Source organism: Camelus dromedarius, chromosome 16 (genome assembly GCF_036321535.1).
Source record: "Camelus dromedarius isolate mCamDro1 chromosome 16, mCamDro1.pat, whole genome shotgun sequence".
NCBI lineage: Eukaryota > Metazoa > Chordata > Mammalia > Artiodactyla > Camelidae > Camelus > Camelus dromedarius.
This window is the reverse complement of record NC_087451.1, coordinates 57,700,124-57,726,249: the sequence shown is the minus strand read 5'-3', so window position 1 is coordinate 57,726,249 and position 26,126 is coordinate 57,700,124. Positions and strand designations below refer to the sequence as shown.

The window sequence follows — 26,126 nt, the reverse complement described above, 5'->3', positions numbered from 1 at the left end:
GCTGGGGACTCTCTGCCTTCCTCCCCTCCCACCCACTATGTTCAGCTTCCTCTCCATGCTGCTAGCCTGCCTGGCAGGGAGGAGGAAGGGAGGAAGATGCATCAATGCGTGGGGACTCTTTGGAGGGTGAAAACTAGTGAATGTTGCCTAGTCTCTGAGTGTGGAGGTTGCCCAGGGCAAGGGCAGGGTCTGAGCTGGGCATGTTCTATCTGGGAAGGCTTCTGAGAGGAGGCGGGCTTTAAAGGATGTAAATGAGTGATGATCATCAGATGTGGGCAAGGACTGTTTGGAGGAACAAGTCACATATAGGGGGTGGGCCAGGCCCCCTGGCGTTCATCTGACGCAGTCATTAGGGACGTGACTGGCTGGAGGCTGGAGGGACTGTGCAGGTAAGGGTGAGGAGTGGAGGGTTGGGGCCTGCACCTGGGTGGGGTAGGGAGGAAGGCCGTCTGGCTCCAGCCTCTGTTCTGGGAGCCGGGCTGCGAGTGGGGAGGGCGGCGCTGGGTGGAGGAGAGCTCCCTGCATGGCGAGGGGACTTGAAACCATTGTGTTTGAAGAATCGTTCTAAGAACCGGGATGTTTAGTCAGGAGAAGAGGAGGCTCAGCAGGGACAGGCGAGCTGTCTTCAAATATTTGAAGGGCTGTCATGTGGAAGAGGGAGCAGACTTGTTTCGTGGGGCCGATGGCTGCCAGCAGTGGGACCTGGGCTGAGGGGGAGGAGGCCGCTTTCTCTGTCAGAGCTGTGCAAGGACAGAAGGGGTGGCCGGGGAACCCCACGGACCCCCACCCCCTCACTGACTGGAGGCCGGAGCAGGCACCGTGGGGCCTTACAATTCACTTTGGCTTCATGCCCCACAGGCTTCTTTCCAGAAGGCAGTCCTTCCCCCTGTCTGGCCTTCTAGGTCAGCCCCTTGGCTGATTCTGGGGAAAGGAGGGAGGCCGGCAGGCAGGCGCTGCGGTGCGCAGGCCCCTGTGGGCTCGCCTCCCCTGGGTGTTCTCGCCGCCCTGGTGCTCCGGGAGGGGCTGGGGCTGCCAGAACCTGACCTTCCCTGGTCTGGACCGAGGCTGTGCTCTGCCCCAAGCCCTCTAATCATGAGTAGAGGCTTGCGGAGGCTGGACATGTGGAAGGGCCGGGCAACGTGGGCCTGGGCTCCCCTGGGCACGCCCATGGGGGACTTGGGGTAGAGGGTCTGGGTCAAGGCTGGGGAACCTAAGTCCAAGCCAGTGCTGGAGCTAACATGAGATGTTCACTTTTCAGGGGGATCTGAAGCCCCTTGACATCCACCCCATTCAGCTCTCAGCTCCTACCCCAACTGTCCTGTCCCACCAGGGGCACCCCAGCCTCTCCCCCATCACCATCACACACACCCCTTCCTCTTGCCACAGTGCCTCCCCCATTCCCTTCATACAGCAGTGAGGTGGGGGTGGGGCAGGACACCCCTGCAATGTCAGCAGGTGGGGAGTATGGCACTTTGGTGGGTGTGTTGTGTCTGGGTGCATGGGCGTGGGTGTGTGCTCCTGCCTGCTCAGCAAGCCTCCTGGGGAGAGGCACTCTGTCCCGCCAGGCTGGTGGGGGCAACATTTTCTGTTGCTGGGACCCAGGTGGTGGCAGCTCCTACTCTCTCATTACCCCGGGTCCCCAAGCCTGAATCTCAGCCTCCTCTCCCTTACCCCAATTCTGGCCGTGGTCAGATGCCTCTCCCCCAAGGGGGTACCTCCTCGGCTGCTGGTGGAGGCTTTGCACTGGGAAGAAGCTGAGTCACAGAGACTGAGGGCAGATGAAGCTGCAGCAAGAGGGCTTTCAGTTAGACATCAAGAAGGACACTCCCTTGGGGAAGAAATAAAAGCGATCAGTCAGGAATGCCTGCAGCATCTCCTTATCCAATTCCTAAGGAAAGCAGGGAACAGCCTCTCCCGCTCAAGACCTCAGCAGTAGGGAGTCCCCACTCAGTGGTGGCACAGAGTCTGCTCCGAGGAGGAGTTTTTCCCAATACCTGGTTGCTGAGGGCCCCACAAGGGTGAGCAGGAGTCCCTAATAGGCCAGACAGATGACTGGCTGCTGCCCAGCAGGCTCAGGGGCTGGGGGTGGTAGGAAATCCCAGAAGCAGTCATGGCCCTGTGTTTACAGGCACTGCAGCATGACTGTCCTGCCATCTGGGTTCTGGAGCCTGAGCAGGCTGAGGGGGGCAGGGAAGGGTGCGAGATGTGGAGGCCGAGAGACAGAAACACCAACGAGGAGATGGAGACTCCGAAGGAGACAGAGAGAGAAAGGGAGAGATAGAGACAGAGATGGGGACTCAGAGAGCAACATGGAGACCCAGGGGGAGAGAGATATAAAGACAGGAAGGCAGAGACAGAGACAAGAGTGTGAGAGAAATAGAGGGAGAGATTGAGACTCAGGGGAAGGCGTCAGAGACAGGCAGAGGCACAGAAACATAGGGGTGACAGACAGAGAATTATAGAGAACGAACTGAAGACAGAGACCAAGACCCAGATGCAGACAAGGACAGATGGGGCAGGGACAGGGAGACAGAGGCTCAGATGGAGCCTCAGATGAAGGAGAGAGGAGCCAGTTGCACAAGAGAGCTGAGAGAGACAGCGAGGGAGTGTCCACAGATGCTGACAGAGGCAAGGACGGAGGCTCATGGTTTCCCTGCAGTGCCCTTAATGAAGCACTTGTGTCCTTCGATCCTGGTATTGGTCAGAAGAGGTGGGGGACACTGAGGAATTTGTTGCTGGTGCTTCCCTGGTGGAAAAGCCCAGCCTTCTTTACAACCCGTTGCTGCTGCCCTCTCCCGGCCTGTCCTCTCCCACCACTGTCTGCCTTACCCATCATTCCGTTTTCCTGCTGGGGACCGTGATACCCCTCCAGCCCCTCCTGACTGTGGAAGTACCCACCTTCTCACAGCCCATGCTACCCAAGCTAGGCCCCATGCTGCCCACACTCTCCTGCTTTCCCCACCCCTGAACCCACCATCTAGTGGAGAAGTGGTAGGACTAGTTTGCCCAGAGAGACTGGTGAGGACGAGGACACAGGACTCTGAGGAGGGAACAAGAATATGATTTGAAGTCAGAAGTGTGAGCTGATGGAGGGCGCACATGTGTGTGCCCCATCCACTAGGGGGCAGTACGTGGAATAAGGAACTTGTTAATCATCCATCCATCCAACCATCCATCCGTCCATCCCCCACACATTTTCTGTGCATCAGAGTTGGACCTAAGCAGTGGCATGCTGATAAATGTTTAACAACCAGCCCTTTAAAAAGAAAAAAGAAAAAAAAATCCTGATTTGTGATGTTTGTAGTGTTTGCCAATTTCCATGGTGTAAATGCTCCCACTGTGGTTGATTTCAAGCTACCAAGGTGATGTCACTGCACGTGGAGTGTGGGAAGAGAAGTGCACAATAAGACACTCCCACACACCCCTGGGCCAGGGCACTTTGTCCTTCCTCTCAAAGAGGTCACCGACAAGTAAAGTCACACTTGACAGTGTGTCTAGTGGTACGTGCTTGGAGAAGGTACACAGAGGAGTAGCACATGACCCAGATTCGGGAAAGGATTCAGGGAGGGCTTCACCTAGGACATGACCTTGGAGCTGAGTTTGACGGAAGAGTGGCATGCAGCCAGTGAACGGTGGAAGGTAGGGCAGGGTATGGGGGAGGGCCAGAGGCACTGGACACCAAAATGGAGAGATTTATAAGGAGTTCAGAATGAATGGGGTACTTGGGTGGGGGCTGGGATGGGCAAGTAACAAGAGATGAACTTGGAAGAAATTCAGGGCCAGGTCCTGAGAGACATAGGAAGGAGTTTGGATTTTTTCCTGAAGGTGATAGATTCCCAAGAAAGGTTTTAAGCAGGTCAATGACACGAGCAGGTTTGTGTTCTATTGAAAGTCCTCCGGAAGCCATGTGGGGAGTAGAAGGGAGGGGGAGGCAGGAGGCAGGGAGGCCAACCAGAAGGCTACTGCAGTCGCCCAGGCAGTTCATGCTTCTCTGTCCCTGGAGATGGAGAAATGAGGGCTGGGGAGAGCTGGCACGTGGCTGAATCTGCAGAACTCAACGCTTGTTGGATACCTAGGGGAGGGGCAGCAAGGACTGCACCCAGGTTTCTGCCTGGGGCGGGAGCACTGGGGCTTGTGCAGATTTGGAGGGCATTGCATACCTCACTGTTGTGCCTGTGGGACATCCCAGCACACATCCAGCATGTTGGAGCTCAGGAGAGAGGTTGTCTCCTGGAAGCAGTCTCTGCCTGGGTATGCACGGGGACAAGGCCCCTCTAGGAGGAAGGGAGGGTGCAGGGATGGGAGCTCAGTGACACAGGAGCTTCCTAGTCGTCCTCTTCCTGTTGCTGGGCTTCTGGGGGGCAGGGGCTAACCTCATATTCTAGAAGAGGGCCAACAGCATGTAGGGAAGTAGGGAGGGGCACGCAGACCAGTGTCTCCTGGACTGCAGAGAAGAGAGAGGGAGGGTCCAGAATAGACGGCCTTTCAGGCCAGGAGAGGACAGGGCAGGTGATGATTCTGCTCATTTCTCAGACTCTGGGCCCATCCTGTCTCTCTCGATACATGTCTGTGGAGGGTTTCTATTTATAAGTGAGTGAGGTCAGCTGTTCAAGGCGAGGGAAGCTGGGGGTGGAGTAGGGGGAGTCCAGATGTGGTAGGCCTTAACTTTGACGGGATTCACAGATGCCTTTTGGATTCTGCTGAAAGCTGGGACTCTCTCCCCAGAAGATAGACACATGCATGGACACCCCAAAGTGGCCTTCCAGGACAAGGGTTGACAAATACCTATCCTATCCCTTGGGCCTCCCAGGAGTCCTTGACTTCTAGGCAGAGGAGCTGGGGCTGGGGGCCACGCAGGACTCTGGGGGATGATGCTTTTCCAGTTGCCCTGGCCCCAGACTTTCAAAGACTTTCCAGATGTGGGAGAAGGGTGTCATTTTGGAAATGGCTGGCTAAAAGGGGTGCTCGCATTCCTCTAGGCATCCTCTGGCTCTAGGCTCCCCCAGTTCAGCAAACTCAGGGAGCACCTCCTGTGCTCAGCACACTAGAATGGGATCATAGAATGGGGTGGGGGCAGTGCCAGGGGCACCCAAGAAACATAGATTCCAACAGAAAAGTGATACTGCTTTATCCTACACAGGAGGTTTTGGAGGGCTTCATGGAGGAGGTGGCTCTTGAGAGTGGCCTTGAAAGATAAATGGGCTTGGCAGCTGAGGCTAGGAGCAGAGAGGTCTAGGTGGAAGGACTGGGGGGAATTCCAGCAGCCTGGCCTGGAAATGCACAGGATGGCATGGGATGCTCTTAAGGACAGTCATGTTGCCTCCCCCAACCCCACCCCAAGTGGTCTGAGCAGAAGTGTGTGAGTCCAGCAGTGCTATTGAAGCTGGAGCTTCCAGGAGGTGTGGGCTGGCTGTGTTGGAGGAGGGACCTGGAGGCTAATTCTGTCGTTCAGGTCAGAGGCAATGAGGGCCCCAAGTATGGTGGTGGCGGGGGGAGAAGGAGGGGGTGGGGGCCCAGCAATTCCATTGGCAGAGTCTGTGGGCCTGGGCACCTGCTGGAGGAAGAGGGCAAGCATAAATCCTAGATAACTCCTAGGTTCCAAGACAGAATCCTGGAGAGTGATGGAGCCCGGAAGTTGAGGAGGAGCAGGTTTGCGAGAGGAGGTGAGAGGGTTTGTTTTGGACGTGCTGCGTTTGAGCTGGCTGTGGGCCATCCTGGGAAGCCTATCAGGCAGGATGGCTCTCCGGGTGAGGAGCCAAGGCTTGGATGGAGATTGTTTCGTATTGTCTACACCCCCATGACAGCTGGGGGTGTGGGAGCTGGGAAGATGGTGGAGTGGGGAGCCAAGGGGCTCTGACTGACCTCTGAGGAATGTTGGCCTGAGGGGAGAAAGGCAGTGGGGAAAGGAGCCCCAGGAGGGCAGGAGGTGCCGCACAGGGTCAGGGAAGTCAAGAGAGGTGGCCATCAGGCAGGAGGGGCTGGCGGCAGACTCCGGTACTGCCCTAGGAGGAGGGCCAGGAAGAGGGTCTTTGGAGAGAACTGGCACTGCGGGGCCCAGGGTTCAGAGGTGAAGAGGCCTGGATCCATGCAAAGGTTTCTGCCTCCAGGCAGGGGAAAGGATATTGGAGAAATGGGGAAAGCAGAGATAACTGATGGAATGAGATGGAGCCCAGGGGAGCCTGGAGGGCAGGGGTGAGACGGAGGTGCAGGTGGAGCCAGCTGGCTCCCTGCCAGGAAGGAAGAGAGGTGAGTAGGTTGCAGGCAGGGCACAGAGTTATTTGGGGGAGGGACGTAGAGCCCCATGAAGCAGGAGGCCAGGCTGGGTGTGGGGATGGGGCTGAGGAGAGGGAGAAGTTTTGAGGCAGCTCCTCAGGGCGAAGGATGGAGACCCAGCATTAGAGGACAAGGACCACAGGCACAGAGCAGTCCTGGGGCCCCCAGCAGGGCATTATCCTGGCCAGTCAGCGCAGGTCAGTGACTCTCGCAATGCTCAGCAGTTCCACCCCCACAGCAGAGAGGCGGAGGGGGTGGGGACTTCCCTGGGCCAGAGCTGGCAGGACTGGAGTCCTCTAGGGTCTGTGGCCTGAGGGTAGCCTTTAAATGGTCCGCTATGGGCTCAGGGCAGAGAGGTTGTGCAGGCAGGTGAGGGGCAGGTGTCGCCGCTCACAGATTTGAGTGGACTGTCTCCAAGCTGAGTGAGCACAGTGGATGCCCTGTACCGACCTAGCTTGTGTGTTCTCTTGGGGTGGCTCTGGGAAGCTGGTGGGAGACCTTGGGGAGGGGCTAAAGCCACCCCCTGGTTGGGAGGCAGTGACACCTAACTGAGCCCAGTGGGCATGAGGGGCTAGAGAATACATGCTGAGAGAGCTGGCGCGCTTGCAGGGGGACAGAGAAGAGCAGGGCCACAGTGTATATGATGAGGCCAGTGGGGTCTCCTGGGAAACTCCCACCCCCCAGGTGACGGATGCCGACCCTGACTTCCCACACCTCCTCGGAGGAGGAGGAGGGGAGGGAGGTGGAGGTCCCACTGACCCAGTGATCCTCACCCCATCACAGTGGCCCACCTGGACCACCTCTTTTGGGTGTGTGAGAGCAGCAGGAACGACTGTCAAAGGCAGAGGTGAAGTGAGCCAAGGTGTCAGAACTGGGGAGCAGAGATTTTGGGGTCAGTGGAACAGGTGGCAGCTGAGGAGATGGAGGGTGAGGGTGGTGCTCGGACAGGGCTGAGGTGACTCATTCATACAGGCTCTGCTCAGCCCTGGCTTGTTCCCCCCTTGCGCCTTCCCTGTGAAAGGCTCATCCCTGTCTGCCAGAACTGGCTGTCAGGCCTCCTGCCTGGACCACTGCAGGATCCCCTAATTGGTCCCCGTCTCTTCATCTCTCCAGGCCATCCACACGCTGCCACCACTGTGGCAGATCAATCTTCTTAATACACCACTTTGCACATCTCCTCCCTCCCCTCAGAAGCCTCAGTGGCAGCACTGTGGGCACAGGCAAGTCTGGCCTAAATTGTGGACTAGAGTCAGGGCCGGTCTGCCTGGGCCCCGCCCACCCAGCCCCCTTGCTCCCCAGTGGCCCTTCCAGCCCTCTGCCCCGGACTGACACTGGATTCTTGGTCCCGGAGTGTGCTCTGCTCATTCCTTCCTCTGCACCTTTGCTGCACCAGCCAGGGATGCCCTGCATGGGAGTTCTCCTCCCACTGCCTCCTCCCCACTGACCCACTGACCTCAGCTGGTTTGAGCCTCTGGGGCCCTCTTGGTGTCTGCCCTGACGTGGTGCTTCACTGCAGCCTTGCAGGCACTCTGTCCCGCCACGTGTGAGGGCTACTGCCACTGTCAGTACCCATGGGGCCACCTCAGTGGGTCTCTGGCCTGGGTGTTTTTACACCCTGGGTTCTGCAGAGTAGCTTTGCCACAGGGTGCTGTTACCCTGCTTAATTGAAGAGGCCACTAGGAGTCAGCAAGGTTAAGGGACTTAACCAAGGTCACCCAGGTAGAAAGTTTGTGTGTTGGCAGGACTCCTGCACTCAGGTTCAACCCCACCTCTTAGCAGCATTGGTCATAGAGCGGGCACTTTAAGGGTTAGTGGATGGAGGTGCTCTGGGTTTTGGGGGAGTCCTCGTTCTGGGAAGTATTGAGCAGCTTCCCTGGAGCGCAGGTGCTCCAAGGTGCCAGGCCAAAGGGAGGGGAAGCCTTGGGAGATAGGAGTGGGGAATTGACAGTTATAGTCAGCACAGAGAAGAGCCTGGGGCCTCTAGGTGGGAGAAGCTCAGGCTGCATGGCCTTCATGCACAGAAGCCCCACTGGTCCTCGACATCTGTGAATAGAAGGGAGGATGCAGCCAAGACCCGAGAAAGGACTTCCTGGCAGCGGAGGGGAGGCTGGTACCTGCCTGATGGGCTTGTGTGTGTCTGCCTGGGCTGACTGGGTGTGTGGAGGGCCGGCAGCATGGAAAGATGTTGGGGAAAGGACAGACAGACCTTGCTCTCCACCTCTTTAAGCAGTGACCGCCATCAAGTCAGCACACATTGGAGCCTCCGTTTCTCTAGCTATCAAGGAGGCTCGCATCCCTCCCTCATTTGGTTGTGAGCAGGGAGGAAATGAAGTCCTGGGAGGAAGGTGCTGGCAGTGCAGGGTCCATGGAGGGCACAAGCAGAAGTTGGCTGCCTCCCTGTCCCTTTGCAGCTGCAGCGGCCACGACCATGGCTCTGGTCCCTGGGGCAACCGTGTTGCTAAGATTGTGTCTCTGTGTCCTCATCGTGCATTTGCAGAACATTCCCAGCCTCCAGTTTAGTAACTTGGACAGACCTGGCTGTCCAGGGGAGGAGGGCTTTTTTTCCCATGGATCATAGGGACACCAGGGCCCTGGAAGGGAATAGGCATTTCCCCTAAGTGTGCGCAGTGAGGAGAGGGAGGGCACGCTGAGGGGAGGGTGCCTGGCCCTCCTTTCTACCTGCTTCTCCAGTCCTGGAGCCTCCTGGCTGGGCAGGTTAGATCCAGCCTTTGCCACCACCCTCTTGAAGAAGACCAACGACGCAGGCCCTGGGGGAGCCTGCACCATCCTTCTGATGAGGCTGGTATGCAGCTGGTGTGTGTGAGCGTGTACATGTGTGTGTCAGCGTGTGTGTGTCTGTGTGTACCTGTGAGCCCTCAGGTGTAGACTGTCACAAGGCTCGTGGGTAACATCAGGAAATGGTGACATCACCCCTCTCCCCATCCCACACACGCCCGGAGTAGTTGTACTTAAAAGATTTCACTGATTGAGTAAATACATGATGCTCAAAGTTATAGTGCTTTCAGTTACTTTCAAGAGCCATTTTATTAATTTTTGTTTTTGGCAGCTTTTTTGATGTATAATGTATATGCCACACAATTCACCCATTGTAAGTGTACCTCAGCTATGCTTTCAAACTCATTCCTTATTCATGCACCTACGTTCATGTGAAATATAATTTTATATACATTAGAAAACACATGAAGTATTCAGTCCATCCACATCTGGGCTCGCAGTCCCTTCGCTGTCACCCAGGTTGGGTTTGGATTCTGACTACCCAGGATCAGCGGTGTCAGAGTAAGGTGGGATTGGGTCCCGCTCCCTGGCTGTCCCTACCCTGTGACTTTGCACAAATCATTCACCGTCTCTTGACCTCTTTTGCTCATCTGTAAGACCAGGGTGCAAAGGCTGTTGTGTAGGTGGCACCAGGTGAGACACGTGGTGGGCCTGGGAACCTGCAGAGCGTTGTGCTGGTGTGGCCTGCCCTTAACCATCTTTATCTAGTCCAAGGAGGGACAACTGGGCAGATGGCAGAGTGACAGGGAGGCAGGCTTGCTGACCATGGCTTCCTGGCAGACTGGACTTGCGAGCAGAGAGTGAGACATCCACTTAGGAGGGGTCTAGCCCTGGCCTTTATCTGTCCTGCCCAGCGCCCCTTCCCCGTCACCTGCACCGTGCTCATGCTGGGGAGACCAAAGTGGACTCTCTGTGGCTCCACTTGCTGGGTCAGGTGGCAGTGCCTCCTCCTGCCCCCACTCACAGTATGGGGAGCAGAGACTTGCTCCAGATCTGCTGGAGCGGCGGGCTCCGTGCCACACCAGCCCCCATGACAGCCACTTGCTCTCTGGACAGCTGGCTGTTGGCCCTACTTACTGACCCTGGCTCTACTCCCCAGACTTGCTTTTGGAGAGAATACATGCTTGGGTTGAGAGCTTCTCTCCTTCCAAGGAGCCATTGACCTCCAAATGCCCCTCACCTCCCAGTCAGAAGGTCCTTCCTTCCATCTTCCCCCCTTCCCACCCAGGCTGGCCACACAGATTGGGGTCATTAGGATACATTTGGTGCCCAAGGCCTGGCTCCATGACTGGGTGACCTACCTGGGCAGCCAGCCAGACGAGGCAGCTGGGTAAACAGGGGGAGGTGTCTGATGCACTAAGGGCTTCATTTGGTTATTTAACTCAAACGTTTTGAGTAGCTACTATGGACCTTGGGCTTTTGGTTGGTTAGGATACCTTATCAGGTGGGTAGTGGGCTCCACTGAGCCAATCATGTCTCACTTTGCAGCCGCAGCCGCAGCCCTAGCCCTCAGCCTGGCCAGGCCCCTCCCTTTCTGCCCAGACATGGCTCATTCCCTGTGCTTGACCCTACGATGCTGTCCCCTCCGCCACCTAGAGAGACCCCATTTGCCCTCAGAGTTCAAGTGCTGCCTCCCAACTAAGGCTTTCCCAGTGTTTTCCTCTCTCACCTTCTCTCCCTCAACTGGATTATCCAGTAGGTACTTAATATTGAAAGGAGGAGGGAGGGAGGTGACTGCTGTGCTGGAATAGCAGATGAGGTAGAGTTTGTCATTAGTTCTGATGACCTCTCTAGGATGTGTCCTTGGTCCTAATCCCAGGCCCTGGATAGGAGCATAAAATAATTACCTCTAGTGTTTTATATTTGACCAGAGAGGTTGAGGATCTTGCGGAAGGTCACACAGCGAGTTGATAGGATGGGCTGCAAATTGACCCAGGAGTCCCAGTCTGAGGTAGTAGCTTCAGGTGCTGCCTCATCTGTGACTAACTACCCTTCTGGGGGTCTCCCTTCTGCTCATCACTGTGTTTGTGTGTGCATGCTTGTGTGTGTACGTGTATCCATTTGTATGTGTTTGTGTGTACGTGTATGCAGTGTGTGCATGTCTGGAAGGGAACAACATAGCCAACAGTTGTCCAAGAGAATACTGCCAAGTCCACAGAGTAATTGTAGAGCACGTGTGGCTTTGCGTGTGGCTGTGTGACTGGGTATGCGTGTGAGGCCTTGGCAATCACCCTTTGATGTCAGCCAGCATCAGTGCCCTGCTGGCCTGGGCCTGCCAAGCTGACGTAGTGGCACAGGACAGGATGGGTCTCAGAGCACCCAGCAGGAGGTGGGCAGAACCCACTGCAGAGGTCTCCAGTGAGCCAATGGCCCCAGGATCTGAGACTCAGAGCTGGAAATGGTCAGGGCTGGGAGCTTTGTGCAGTGGTGTACGGTGGCCAACCTGAGTGCATTTTCTCACAGACCCTTTAGGGGAGTGTCCTCCCCATTAGCCTGATCACCCAGCACCATCACCACCCTCTCCCTCCCCACCCACCTCGGCTTGCCGCTCCTGTTCCTCCTCTCCCTGTGGCCGGGTGTTCGGGAGGACCAGGATAAGGGGCTCAGGGACCAGCCACGGCTGCTTCACCCACCCTGTTCTCTAGCCCGAGGAGCTCACCAACGCCCTGGAAATCAGCAACATCGTCTTCACCAGCCTCTTTGCCCTGGAGATGCTGCTGAAGCTGCTTGTGTACGGTCCCTTTGGCTACATCAAGAACCCCTACAACATCTTTGATGGTGTCATTGTTGTCATCAGGTATGACTGGAGTGCCCTCGTGGTAGCTTGGGGCGGGGAGCCACACAGCCTGTTCCTCTGAGGTGAAGGGATCTGGAGTCAGGCCCCACTGACCAACAGGCCCCCAGTTCCCCCAGCTGGGGATTCTCCGTGACCCCCATGCTCTGCTCCACCCTCTCCCTAGGCCCTACGTTGCTCACTCAGAACATGGCCTCATGTCTCCTTTGTCTGGGCCCCTCTGAAGTCTCCTCTCGCAGTTGCATTTCCACGCCTTGTCCTCAGCCCCATGCAGGCCTGGGGTGGGCAAGGACCAGGGAGTTGGCTTTGGAGAGGGGTTGGAGGAGGTGTAAGGCCCAGCCAGCTGTCCCTGCTCGCAAAGTGCTCGGAGACCGCAGACGCCAGCAACTTACTTTAGGGTTTCCAAGACCTTGGGAAAGTGCTCCACCCCTCCCCCGCCCCCCAGGCCCCAGGCCAGGAGAATTGCTTTATTGCTTTTTGGAATTGGCTTTAGATTTCATTAGAAGAGAACAAAGCAAACATTCCATAACTGTTGCATTGGCCGATGGAGGGAGAGGGCCTGCCTGGAAGGGAGGGGAGGGGAGAGGAGGGAGGGATAGAGCTGTCACCCAGACCTTTGCCTCTTGAATCTCCTGCCTGGAGACCCGAGGGCCCATTAATGTGCCACTTTCTCAGGCCGTGCTGGCCAGTCCAGGTCCTCAGGTGCTGCGGGGCTCCCCGAAGGGTGGGCGGGAGGAGGTGAGCACGCAGCAGGCTCAGGCTCCGGCCCTTTGCAGCGTGTGGGAGATCGTGGGCCAGCAGGGGGGCGGCCTGTCGGTGCTGCGGACCTTCCGCCTGATGCGGGTGCTGAAGCTGGTGCGCTTCCTGCCGGCGCTGCAGCGGCAGCTCGTGGTGCTCATGAAGACCATGGACAACGTGGCCACCTTCTGCATGCTGCTCATGCTCTTCATCTTCATCTTCAGGTGAGGGCAGGTGTGGCCTCCGTGCCAGCGGGACGAGGGCCTGAGGGGCGGGGGTTGCTGGGGCCCTGATCCCCGCCTTGTGGTTCCTGTGTCTTCAGCATCCTGGGTATGCATCTCTTTGGCTGCAAATTTGCATCTGAGCGTGATGGAGACACGCTGCCAGACCGGAAGAATTTTGACTCCCTGCTATGGGCCATCGTCACTGTCTTTCAGGTACCAGGACAACAGGGCAGAGTGGGCAGGGAGGTGGGGTGCCTCAGTGAAGGCCCTGACTCCCGTCATCTGCCTGCAGATCCTGACCCAGGAGGACTGGAACAAGGTGCTCTACAATGGAATGGCCTCCACGTCGTCCTGGGCTGCTCTTTACTTCATCGCCCTCATGACCTTTGGCAACTACGTGCTCTTCAACCTGCTCGTCGCCATTCTGGTGGAGGGCTTCCAGGCAGAGGTAACCCCCTGCCCACAACAGTCCACTTCCAGAAGGAACTGGCTGCCTGGCTAGGGCTGTGGTGGCCTGGGGAGGTCTTGCAGGAAGCTCCCTTCAGACAAGGCTGGGGAACCAGAGGTGGGAGGTTGCAGGTTTCAGGCAGCTCCTCAAGACAAGGTGGTTATGGGAGGTCCCTGGATCCAAGGTTAGCTGCCAAGTGGACTTCTCACTCAGAGTCGGCTAGGCTCTCCCCCAGAGAGCGGGACAAGATAAGTGTCGACACGCGGCTCAGCTGGGTCCTCGCGCACAGGTGCTCTTGGGGACATCTGGAAGAAACCCATCTGAACCTTGGGGTTGGGGAAGCTTGCATGCACGTCATCTGAGCTTCAGCTGAGCTGGTGAAGATGCCACCAGTGCCCAGGCAGGGCTAAGCTGCCCAGGGTGAGAAATGAGCCCAATTAGCTGCGGGCTTAGCAGAGATGAGCGTCCTATTTCCAGCCCAGGCTCCATCACCTTCGTCACAGGCAGCATCATCAATTAATATTGATTTACATCGATCCCGCCCTTGTCCTGCCAGCACGCAGCCTCTGCCTGAAGGGCCGCGCCCCACTCCGCTCCCTCCGCTCTGCCCCTCTTCCCACCCGAGTCCCAGTGTCACAGGGCAGGGCGACTCAACCTAGAAATGCTCCAGGTTGGGCATGGAGAAGCTCTCGGTCCAGTTCTCTCTGGGTGACCCGGATGGAAACTCCCGCTGCGGCCTGGTCTATAAATACCCAGCACACGGTGGAAAAACAAAAATCTATTTTCCGACTCTTTCCTGGCCTTGCGAGGGAGGGCTGTTCCCCGTGGGCCTGGCTGGGCTGGTGGGTGCGGGTGTGTCTACCCCACACCGGCCTCCTCTCGCTGTAATTCTGTAGTTACCCTTTATAACATTTTTCTCCGCCACTGGGAGGCAGTGAGGGCAGCTGGTGCGGGTAGTGGGCCCTGCCTCTGGTGATGGCTGGGCCTCTGGATAGGATGGGCGGACACTGGTACTCTCCTGGGGTAGGACATTTAGTTACAGTTTCCCTGGGGCCTGAAGGGTTAAGGGGTACCACTGTGCTCCCTCAAGAACCAAGCTCTCTGTGGAGACCCACCACTTGGCCGTGGCTCTTGGGCTGTGGGAAGAGGAGTGAGTGGGGATGGGGGTCCTTCAGCCCCTTCCAAACCACAGCTCCTGACAGCTGAGTTTCCCTCAGAAAAATTCCCGTGGAACTCTGTGGAAGTGGAAAGCATCCTGAGCATATTCCCTTCCCTCACATGGATGTTCAGCCAGATTGGTAGTCTTGGAGGTGCCCGGCGCAGGCAGCCCCCTCCCCATCACTGGTCTTTCCAGCAGACACCTTGTTAAACTGAGAGCTGCCAGACGGTCTGGTTGCTAGGCAGCGGCAACGTCTGCGTGTAGGAATGGAGAGCAGCCTCGTCCTCGGGACTGACCTGGTCACTCTGGCCCTAATGGGGGCTTATGGCTGCCCCGGCCGTGTCCTGTCCAACCTCCGGTTACGAGTGCCTATACCCAGGGTGGGATGCTCTGGGTCTCGGGTGGGATGGAAAAAGGATTGCAGGCTCAGTCTCTCTCCATGGAGGTGGGCAGTGGCATGGCCCTGAAGTGCCCGTGCGAGGAGCTGGCCCAGCTGCTCACTGACCTGCATGTGGTTGACCAACACCTGGGCTGAGCAGAGGTTGGTCACTCAATGCCAGTGGCCTGGGCACCTCCAGCGGCATTGCCTCAACTCTGTGGAGTTTCAGGGGGCACACATGTGGCTCTGAAGGAGCCCTGCCATCTGGCAGAAGAAGCCGGCTTTTGCTGCTGCGATGACCTGCTTTTTGACAAATGAGGCAACTGACCTCAGTGGAATCAGTGGCTGCCCCCGTTTTGTCAGTCTCAAGGGTGGCCCCCTGTTGGCCTTGCCACCCTGCCAAGAAGTAGGAGGGGGCTTCCTGGGGGACTTGGCTGTTGATCTCCTGACTTGCAGGGGGCAGTGCCCTGAATCCTTGTGTATTTATCATCCTCACACTTAATTAAATGAACAGGCAGTAGGCCCTGTGTGAGGCCATTAATTGATACCAAACAACATTGTAGCCGTCATCCCAGTGTTGCTTGTCACATCGCATCCCAGTAGGAGCAGCTGGACCCATTCTGATTTGGGGGGGTGCAGTTAGGAATTAGGAGGCCTGTCCCTGCTCCTGGCCTTTTGTCTCCTGCCCACCGCCTCTGACTTCCATTCACCTCTCTTTCCCATCCTCCCTGCCCGGTCCCCAAGCCAGTGAGAGGCCAGCTGGAGACTCAGGTTTAAGGCCCAGATACACCTCTTATTCTCTGTATAACTTGGGGCAGCTTTCCTAACTTCAGCCAACCTCAGGTGCTTCCTCTCAGATGCTGCTAGCTGTCCCTCCTTCCCAGCTTGGGAGGAGGTGAGCTAATGTTAATGAAGCAGTTTTGTGATGCCTGGGACACCCCGAGTGAATAGTAGCTGTTATTATTAGGATTACTGGGGGGCTCTCTCTCCTTGCCTGCCCTTGCCCCCATTTTTGTGGCCTCTGGCCTCACCCTTCAGATTCATTCTGGCTCCAGGGCTTGTGGTTGAATTCTGGAAGGCCATTCTGTTCCCTTTCTTCTCTTCCCCTGCCCCGTGTCTCCTTTCCCCCACTGTCGGGTTTGCACCCCTCCTTTTCTTCATTCTCTTTCGACATTGCTGATGTTTGAAAGCCCGGCGCCTGTGACCAGCGCCCGTCCCCTGCCTCCCCCTCTCCCTGTAGGAAATCAGCAAACGGGAAGATGCGAGTGGACAGTTAAGCTGTATTCAGCTGCCTGTCGACTCCCAGGGGGTAGGTATGCGATCCTGAGTTGGCATGCCCCCTGTGCCCCGTGCCCCTCTCCGCCTCCGTGTCTGTGCTCGTGTTCACGCTCAGCTACTGTGCAGCCTGTGGTAGCCTTGGTGGTCGTTGGTGTCATGACGTTTGCTTTGATTTTAAGTCCCTTCCCCCTTGAGGATATCGAGGGGCGGGGCTTCCTCGTCTGCGCCCTGTTCACCCGCAAAGGGCACCGATCCGTCCCGCCAGACTGGTGGTTGGGCTGAAGAAGGAAGGGACTTAGAATCCTCTGTGTGCACGTGTGTGGTACACCGCGTGTGCGTGTGTATGCTGTGGTCCCCGAGGAGTCCGAGTCATCTGGCCTCAGTGAAGTTGGGATCTGTGGCCGCCGACTGTGCTCCCCCATCTCTCTCCCCTCCTCCTTGCCTTGAGCCCCGGTTGGAGACCCCACAAGCTGCCTCAGCTCAGAACTAGTCTTTGGAGGATTGAGGGGGCAGGGGTGCCTCTTGCCAGAACGTACCAGAATTCTAAATCCACTTCCGAGTTTCTGGCCCCTTGACCACCCAGGAGGTCTAGCAGGTATTGAGGGGCACACTCCTCCTCTGGCCCTTACACAGAGCCTGTGCCCTCCTGCTTCCTGCACTGGCACCAGAATTTGGGGCAAAGCCAGGATTCCCATGGGACCCCACAGTGCTGTGCATCCCGAGCAGCCCCCTGGAGATCCCACTTGATAATTAAAGGCCTCGTTAGGGATGTAAACTGAGTTAATGAAAATGATCCCCTGAGATGCCAATTACGCAATATTTATGTCCTTATCAAAAGTAGCAATCAAGTATTTCTTAATAACTTCTTAAGGAGAAGTGTGTAATTACTGGGGAACCTACTGACCTGCTAAGGAGGAAGAAAAAACTGTCCCAGAGTCAGGGAGAGAGGCAAAAATGGGACTGGGGAGAGGCTAGGGGCTTGGGGAAGATGGAGGGAAGAAACAGAGGTACTGAAGTGTCATCCTTGGGCTGAGGTGCTCTGTCTGGGGTCCTTCAATTTCCTTCTGGGGTCATCAGGTCTGAGGCTCAGGGGAGGGCAGCCATGGAGGGAAAGCAGAGGGCACAGGTGGCCTTTGGAATTGAGGCTCTAGTGACCGTTTCACTCAGGTCCCCAGCTCCTTCCAGCCTATGCCACCTGCCCACCTGGCTGTCCCCTCTCCCCTCAACCATGCCTGGAGCCAGTCCCATTCAGGCTGGTCATGCTGTGGGTTCTGGGGGTAGCTGTGGCCTTCACTGAGGTGTCAGAGGCCCTGGGGCGCCCTGGGCCCCAGGCCCGGGTAATCTGGTCTGAGCTAGTGCATGCCTCGTGCCGTGGTTGCTGGTTCCTGTGGCCTGTCTGTGGTGTGTGTGTGTGAAGACAGGGAGACCTCGGTCCATCCCGCCACCCCCTGCCCAGCCAGGTTCCTAAACGGCCCGCTGCTCTCCCACCCTAGGGAGATGCCACCAAGTCCGAGTCAGAGCCCGATTTCTTCTCGCCCAGCCTGGATGGCGACAGGGACAGGAAGAAGCACTTGACCCGTAAGTATCTCTCCTGGGAGTGTGGCCCTTGGCCCTTGGCCAGCCTCCAGTGGACTCAGGGTCTCTCCCTCTCTCCCCACCAGTGGTGTCCCTGGGAGAGCACCCAGAGCTGCGGAGGAGCCTGTTGCCACCTCTCATCATCCACACGGCCGCCACGCCCATGTCGCTGCCCAAGAGCTCCAGCACCGGCCTGGCCGAGGTGCTGGGCCCCGCCTCCTGCCGCACCAGCAGCAGTGGGTCGGCGGAGCCAGGGGTGCCCCACGAGATGAAGTCACCGGTAGGGGGTGCATGTGGGTGCCCGACTGTACAGACGTCAGGAGGAAAAAGAGGTGGAATGGGCAGGCCCAGGGGAACAGCCCCTGCGCCATGGGCTGGACAAGGCCCAGGATGGGTCAGTGGGGCTGGTAATGCGGCAGCTGCAGTAGCCACTGCCTTGTGGGCCAAAGAGCAGGATTCTAATCTTGCTTCTTCTGTTCCCTGAGTGACCTTGGGCAAGAATTCCTGAGCTTCCTCTGTAAATGGGAGGCCCCTTCCTCCTTAACACCTTGTCATAATATTAGCAAACCCCATCCAGTTACTAATTCTGTGCCAGACACTGTTCTAGACATGGCTTATAAGTATTCTAACTGCATGTAATCCTCACAACAGCTCTCTGGTAGGTACCAGTATTATCCTCATTTTACCGATGGGGACCTGAGTCTCAGATTGCCAAAATGATCTGAGGGAAGATCCACAGAGTACAGGTGACAGAACCAGGATTTTAATCTAGGAGGTTGGTGTCAGGGCCCATGCTCTCACCGTTGTTTCCTGCTACCACTCAGCTAAACGAGGAATAGATACTAACATCATATCTCTTTTACAGATGAGGAACTGAGGCACAGAGAGGTTTAGTAATTTGCCCAAGGTCACACAGCTGGTTGGAGTGAGCCATGATCTGAATCCAGGCATCCAGGTCCAGGGCTCCTGCCCACACCTGATGTGATGCCAGAGAGGCTCACAGGAGATGGGATGCATGTGAGGGCGTGCAGGGCCAGGAGGTCCTGGCTGAGACCACTCCTCCCTTGGTTCACCCCCTAGCCGAGCGCCCGCAGCTCCCCACACAGTCCCTGGAGTGCAGCGAGCAGCTGGACCAGCAGACGCTCCAGCCGGAACAGCCTGGGCCGTGCCCCTAGCCTGAAGCGGAGGAGCCCTAGTGGGGAGCGGAGGTCCCTGTTGTCGGGCGAGGGCCGGGAGAGCCAGGATGAGGAGAGCTCAGAAGAGGAGCGTGCCAGCCCAGCGGGCAGTGACCGTCGCCATGGGGGCTCCCTGGAGCGGGAAGCTAAGAGCTCCTTTGACCTGCCGGACACACTGCAGGTGCCCGGGCTGCACCGCACAGCCAGTGGCCGCAGCTCAGCCTCTGAGCACCAGGATTGCAATGGCAAGTCGGCCGCGGGACGCCTGGTCCGGGCCCTACGGACCGATGACCCCCCGCTGGATGGGGACGATGGCGATGACGAGGGCAACTTGGTGAGACCCCTGTGGGCACAGTGACCTCTCACCCCTGACCTTGAGTGAGGGGAGCTGTGCCTGATCTCGTGCAGGGCCGGCCAATCCCCTCCCCGGTTCTATGGCCTTCAGAGAGTTACCATCATCCCCAAGGGATCTCAAGGGGTTTCATCCCTGAAGCCAAGGTCCAAACAGCCCCTTTCTCCCTCAGCCCACCCTGCCAAGCCCCAGAGCCTCATCATGTCTGGGGTGTGGCTCTGCGTCCTTGGTGGATAAGAATGGCTTCGGGCAAATGTGTATGAATCTTTCATGGCCCTCCCCCTGTGACTCAGAAAGACCCATCACTCATCTCTCCAAACCGATGCCCTCCCCGGTCCCCCCCTCACCTCAACCTCATCAAAAGCCTTGACTTCACACTGGTTTTTACCCATTCACCCCTTCCGCAGCCCCCTCACCACCACCTTTAACCCTGGGGATGGGGCGCAGGGACCCAGGACCTCAGGGTTAGCAGGTGAGGAGGGGCCAGTGTCTCCTCATCCCAGGTGTGTCTTTGAACAGTCAGCCATGATGGGGACAATGTTTGATAATTGATGTGGCTTCCAAGCCCAGCGGGGAGGGAAGGAGGAAGGGCAGCCAAGGGGCTGGGCTGGAGGCAGAGATAGGAAAAGAGAAGAGGTTGGGGGAGGGGTGGAGAGGGGGAGATGGAGGAAGTGAGGCGAGCTCAGGGGGTGAGAGGGGGCTTGAGGGAGGTGGGGAGGTGGTTTTAGGAATCCAGGAAGAGAAGCTGGGCAGAGGGCCAGGCCGGAGAAGAGAGGGCAGATAAGGAGTGAGGGCCACTGAAGGCCTGGCCCTGCTCACACCGCTGGCCGTCCTTCTACAGAGCAAAGGGGAGCGAATGAGAGCCTGGGTCCGAGCCCGGCTCCCTGCCTGCTGCCGAGAGCGAGACTCCTGGTCTGCCTACATCTTCCCTCCTCAGTCAAGGTCAGCAAGGGCTCCCTGACCTGCCCCCTAACTTCTCCTTCTTATGGGGAATTCTCCTGTGACTCCATCCCCGGGATGCTAGAAGTGTCCCCTGATGTGGGGGCTTGTGAGAGCAGGGCCTCAGACGGGAAGGGCCCAAGAAGGGTAGCGGCCCTGGGGCAGTGCCGCCCCTCGCGGCTGCACCTTGCCTCCCTCTAAGCCTTTGCCTCTGTCCTGGGGCAGGTTCCGCCTCCTGTGTCACAGAATCATCACCCACAAGATGTTCGACCACGTGGTCCTCGTCATCATCTTCCTCAACTGCATCACCATCGCCATGGAGCGCCCCAAGATCGACCCGCACAGCGCTGTGAGTCATCGGTGCCCAGCCCCTCCCGGGTTAGCGAGTTTAGCACCCATGGAGCAAGCCAGGTGGGCAAGGAGGCCCAGGGAGACACAGTCAGGGAGCCAGGAATCTCCCTTAGGTCTCCCTGACTCTGACCCTGGTAACTGGCTCCGGCAACTGGCCCCCTAGGATGCCTCCTGTGTCCCTCCCCTGCCTCCGTTTCCCTTCTGTGACACAGCAGTCCAGCTGGGAGGATGGAGCTTGCTCCTTGTCTGGGGAAAGTGGGCTCTGTCACACCTGGCTGGTTGCAGGTGGCCTGTTCTTGTGTGCCAGGGGCTTGTGAGGCCTGCGTGTGAGTCAGTGAGTGTCTCAGTGAACGGTGAGGCTGGCCCTGGCTGGGCTGCGTGGCAAAGGGGCTTGGTCTCACCAGGACCTGCGCACTGGCGGGGAGGCATCCTGCCCAGCCTGCCCGTGAGGGATGCCGAGTTGGGAAGGGAAGCTGCCCTTTGCTCCTCTTGGTCCTGCCAAGTCACAAACAAGTAGGTTTTCAGGGGCGTTCGGGGGAGCGTGGTCACTGACCCTTGGCTGTGAACCTGTCAGTCTTCCTCAGAGGGAAAGGAGAGGCCACAAGCCTGAGTATCTGGACACACTCCCACAGGCCTGACTTCTTCAGGATGGGCCCAGCTGGTCCTGGAGCCATCTCTCCGCAGCCTGGCATCACAGCCCCTCATTCCCCACGTTAGGGCTCTAGAAGGCTGCTTCTGTTGCCCCTCATGGCATCTTGTATCACTTGTTTGAAGGGGCCCTCTCCCCTCCTCTCTGCCTCCCACACCACTGTTCAGATTTCAGCATTGCTGGGGCTTCTGTTTTCCATTAGGGTGGACTCCAGCCAGGCCGGTTGCAGGGGTGGGGTGGAGGGAGCCTGAGGAGCGGAGGGGCCAGCCTGGGAATAGGTGAGCGGACACAGCACCCGGGGCCCGTGTGTGTGGAACAGGGGTGGCTGGTCACACTGGCCCCCTTGTCTGCCTCCTGCCCAAGGCCCTGCCCATAACTCAGTGTTGCCACGTCTTTCCCCATCTTCCCCTCAGCCCCTCAAGGCATCTCTAGCTCTGTCCAGTGCGTGCTTCTCCCCCTCCCCTTTCTCTGCCTCTCACTCCCTCTGACACTCACGCTTTGCCTGCTGCCTCTCCAGCTCACTGCACCCCTTTCTTGGCCACCCAGCCATGGAATCAGCCCAAGATATCAAGGGATCAGTCGCCTTCTTTCCTACCCTGTCTCACCCTATGCCTGGCTTAAATACGGTGCCTGAGGGTGCACAGCCTGCACTCAGGCCCCCAGCTTGCCCCGCGGCTCCATTTCTGGGGCACACAGCAGGAAAGCAAGTACGTGGAACAGAGAAGCGAGTAGGATGGGGGCATCAGAGATCAAGCTAAATCCTGCTCCAGTTTTAAGAAAGGAATCAGTGAATAGGGCCTGACTTATGGGGCTCAGATGACAGCACTGCAGTGGGGATCACTTTCCCCTCCAGGCCTCTCTGGGAGGTGGAGGGGCAGTTCTGTTCAGAGGCAGGAGTGAGACTGTCCGCAGAGCTGCAGGTCAGTCAGGGGGCCTCACGCTGGCTCCGTGTGTGTGTGTGTGTGTGTGTGTGTGTGTGTGTGTGTGTGTGTGTGTGAGGGTGTGGGGAGTGGGGAGACTGCCTACATTGTGGGGAGAGTAGGGACTGCATTTCTGAGTCAGATGTTGGAGGCAGTTCCTGGCTTCTGTGTGCAGAGCAGACCTGGCCCAAGGAAGGGGTCCGGGTGGGCAACAGCTGTCTACTCTCTCTTACAGGAACGCATCTTCCTGACCCTCTCCAATTACATCTTCACCGCCGTCTTCCTGGCTGAGATGACAGTGAAGGTGATGGGGGTCGGCGTTGGGTTGGAGCCATCTGGCTCCTGGCGGGGTTGGAGAGGATCGGCAACAAACGGAGGGCAGGGCTGGGGACTGCAGGGAGGCAGCAGAGATGATGACGCAGCGGGCATCCTCAGGTGGTGGCACTAGGCTGGTGCTTCGGGGAGCAGGCCTACCTGCGCAGCAGCTGGAACGTGCTGGACGGGCTGCTGGTGCTCATCTCCGTCATCGACATCCTGGTGTCCATGGTCTCCGACAGCGGCACCAAGATCCTGGGCATGCTGAGGGTGCTGCGACTGCTGCGGACCTTGCGCCCGCTCAGGTGCCCTGGCCAGGCACCCCCCACAGCCAGCACCCTACCTGCCCCTGCTTCCTGCCTGTCCCCCACTCCGGACATCACTTGTCACTTGGTTTAACTACGGCCCCAGTAGGCACCCTCCATGGGCAACCCCCCCCCCAGTGTCCCCTCCCCTCGACGTGACATACTCCTGCAGGCACAATACAAGGGGCCATAGCAGGGAGGGCCCACATATCCTTCAGCTGCAGCTCTCCCTTGGGTGGCACCCTCAGGGGTGACCCTCTGTGCTCTCTGTGAAGTGGCAAACTGTTTCCAGCTTTCTCCCTCATCCTCACCCCGCCCCCGCGAGGGACCACCCACCAGGTAACACTTCTAGTGAGAGATCTGCCCTCTCAAGAAAGTCTCCCCAGTAAGGCAGAGATTATAAGCCACCCCAGAGTCAACTTTCCATGGATGGCGACCTGAAAGGGGCTGATACTGACTGACTGGTGGGGTTTCCCTGCCTGTGACAATCCACCTCCTCACACCTTCTCTCCTTGCCGGCCCCCGACATGCTCCGCACAAGTTTATCTCCCCATCCCCACAACACTGCATCCCTGGGTTGAGTCACCACCCCAACCCCATTAGTAATACCTTGACATCCTCGAAGTGGAGGTGGAGGTGCGGGGGTTGGTGGGGATGTTTGCCCAGTGCACCCAGAAAGCCAACCTCTTCCCTCTACTAGAGCCCAAGATGGGGACCAGTGAGCCAAGATGGGAGGGGGTGGCCAGCAGGGCCAGGGGCAAGGGAGTGTCCATGCTGGGGAACCCCTCTTACCCACCGTCACTCCCTCCCCAGGGTAATCAGCCGGGCACAGGGGCTGAAGCTGGTGGTGGAAACGCTGATGTCCTCGCTGAAGCCCATTGGCAACATCGTGGTCATCTGTTGTGCCTTCTTCATCATTTTTGGCATCCTGGGGGTGCAGGTTTGTGGGGGTCTGGGGCCAGCTGTCAGTATAAGCCTGGGAGTGGCATTCCTCTTGGCTCTTGGATGCTGTGGCTCGAACTGCTGCCGCCACCTTTACCCCAGAAAGGAATAAATAGGGACACTTCCCTCAAAGCATGAGCTCTTTTGCCTCCTGGGCATTTTGCAGAAAACTGGGAACTTGGAAGAGGCCCCAGAGGGGAAAGAGCTGGAGGGGCTTCTGTTCGGTGCCCTTGCAGGCAGCTGCTCTGCCTCCTCACTCGCTGTGCTTCAAGCGCAGACGCTGGCCCTGGCCCGCAGTCTGCTCAGGGATCCCCTCCCTTCCTTCCCTGCTGGAGCTGGGTGGGCTGACGGCCAGGCCTGGGGATCCAGGGCCAGACAGCTGGGCCAGGTTAGCAGCGAGCTGGCAGGCAGGCGGTGCAGACCCCAGACGAGGCAGGAAGTGGGGGCTGCTGGGGAAACTTGGCCTCTGGCTCAGGGAGGGAAATTGGCTTTGGAGGAAAAAGAGAGGGAGTTGCCTGCAGGATTCAGCAGGCGCCTCTGGGAGCCAGGGGAGCCCCTCCATCCTGGTCTTCCAGAGCGTCACCCCCAGGCTCCAGATGTTTCTGCTGCAGCACGGAGGGCTGGCTGGTAGTCCAGCAGGGAGCTCCTGGATGGCTACCTGCATTCCTGCCCCTTCCTTTGGCTTCCTGGAGTGTCCGCTCAGCCCCGGAGAGGGGGCTGTTCTTGGGTTTCCTGGAATTCTCTAGCTCCAGAGACCAGGCTAGGGCACATTTGCCAAGGCTGTGTGGTGCTTCTCTGCAAACCCTGTGCCCCTTCCCCTACTTTCTGGCCTACTTAGGCCCCCTGGTCCTCTTGTCCCTCAAATCCCCCTCCCATAGTCATAGCCTGGTCTGTTCCAGAATGAGGGTGAGTTTTCCAGTCAGAAAGACCTGAGTTCAAGCCCCTTTTCTACCACCTACTGGTTATGCGACCTTCATGGTGAATTTACCTCTCTGAGTCTCACTTCTCCTCATCTGTTAAGTGGGGTCTGTAATACCTTACCCGTCCCCACCATTAAACCGGATTCCTTGGCCCCTCCCCGAGAGTGTCCGATTCAGTGGGTCAGGGGGCGCCCTGAGAATCTCTGTTTCCAGCTTGTTCCCAGGTGATGCTGGTGCTGCTGGCCCAGGGACCCCACTCGGAGAACAACTGGCCTCGCCCTTTGTAGAAAATGAACGAGTGTTCCCCCTCCTTCCACCCCCTCCCCACTCCCCTCCCCAGGGACCCCTCCTTCCTCTCTAGGGTGTCTGCTCCACGGAGCCCAGGGGAAGTGGTGCCCACAGGGGAGGTTCCTGTCAGTGTTTCTCTGACTTGGTGAATATCCTACCCTTATCCAGGGCCTGCCCGGAGCTCTTGGGCCCCAGGGCTGGTCTGGGCTTCCTGTGCCCACAACTCTTGTCTCTCTGTCTCCGGGTGTGTGTGTTCAGCTCTTCAAAGGGAAGTTCTTCGTGTGCCAGGGTGAGGACACCAGGAACATCACTAACAAGTCTGACTGTGCTGAGGCCAGCTACCGGTGGGTCCGGCACAAGTACAACTTTGACAACCTTGGCCAGGTGAGCCCCAGGCTCCAAGGTGGAGGTGGGAGTGGTGGCAGGAGAGGACATAGGTCCATGCTTAATGATGCGTGCAGGGCAACTGGCTTGCCTCTGTTCCATCAGCTAATGAATGGGTCCTATGGTATCTCCTTGGAGGGGAGTAGTAAGGATGCAGTGAGTTGGGGTATATATTTGCTTAGCATGGTACAAGGTGCAGGCATACTGTCATGACGAAGTCTTTTTCTTATTCCATGTTCACAGAAACAGAAATGTAAGAAGTGAAATAGCTCACTCGGTTTTGCTGGTTTGTTTCCCCACCCAACCCTGGTTTTGGCTTCTGGCTTTCCAGGGCTCTAGGGTCCCCTGCTCTACCTGGCTGAGGCCAGAGGGCCTGATCATTTCCCAGGGCTCCTCTGACTTCATACCAGCCATGAAGTCTTGGGACAGAGAGCTTTCCTGGGGCCTGGAGTGTGACTCCAGCTGACCTCTGAAAGGCTAGGGTCCCCTGAGCCACTGCCAGGAAGTGCTTTTGGGGGAGGTGGTGGGTGGTTTGGCCACTCTAAGTTTCAAATGGTCCTCTCCTCCCCTTCTCCCCAGGCCCTAATGTCCCTGTTTGTGCTGGCTTCTAAGGACGGCTGGGTGGACATCATGTATGATGGACTGGATGCTGTTGGTGTGGACCAGCAGGTAGGGCTGAGGTGGGCCGGATCCATCTTTGGGCTCAGGTCACTCACCATGGGCCAACTCCAGGTGTGGCAAGTGCAGGCACTGGACAGAAAGACAGTGAGGCAGGTTAGCAAAATGCCCTCAGAGAGGTATCCCTCTTACGGCAGAAGCTGTAACTGGTGGCCTGAGAGCAAATCTGGGCATGTCTTACTGGCTTGTGACATAAATTTTTTTTGAACTAGTGGTAAGCAATTAAAAATTGGCACATATCACA

The 26,126-nt window shown here is 57.7% G+C and overlaps 1 protein-coding gene across 21 annotated transcripts in view; it reads left to right on the top strand.

Moving 5' to 3' along the window:
- Window positions 1–26,126, top strand: part of CACNA1G (calcium voltage-gated channel subunit alpha1 G) — a 61,590-nt gene that overhangs the window by 16,882 nt on the left and 18,582 nt on the right. For 13 of the 21 annotated variants that reach the window (XM_064496085.1, XM_031469538.2, XM_031469554.2 and 10 more), the window contains exons 10-24: window positions 11,715–11,866; window positions 12,640–12,825; window positions 12,924–13,038; window positions 13,118–13,273; window positions 16,052–16,120; window positions 17,583–17,667; window positions 17,751–17,944; window positions 18,745–19,173; window positions 20,033–20,133; window positions 20,356–20,479; window positions 22,286–22,354; window positions 22,486–22,670; window positions 23,484–23,610; window positions 25,079–25,204; window positions 25,784–25,873. In XM_064496085.1, the coding sequence (XP_064352155.1) occupies window positions 11,715–11,866; window positions 12,640–12,825; window positions 12,924–13,038; window positions 13,118–13,273; window positions 16,052–16,120; window positions 17,583–17,667; window positions 17,751–17,944; window positions 18,745–19,173; window positions 20,033–20,133; window positions 20,356–20,479; window positions 22,286–22,354; window positions 22,486–22,670; window positions 23,484–23,610; window positions 25,079–25,204; window positions 25,784–25,873 (2,208 nt within the window). The remainder of the gene's footprint in view (window positions 1–11,714; window positions 11,867–12,639; window positions 12,826–12,923; window positions 13,039–13,117; window positions 13,274–16,051; window positions 16,121–17,582; window positions 17,668–17,750; window positions 17,945–18,744; window positions 19,174–20,032; window positions 20,134–20,355; window positions 20,480–22,285; window positions 22,355–22,485; window positions 22,671–23,483; window positions 23,611–25,078; window positions 25,205–25,783; window positions 25,874–26,126) is intronic. The other 8 variants (XM_031469555.2, XM_031469545.2, XM_031469541.2 and 5 more) reach the window with 1 other exon arrangement.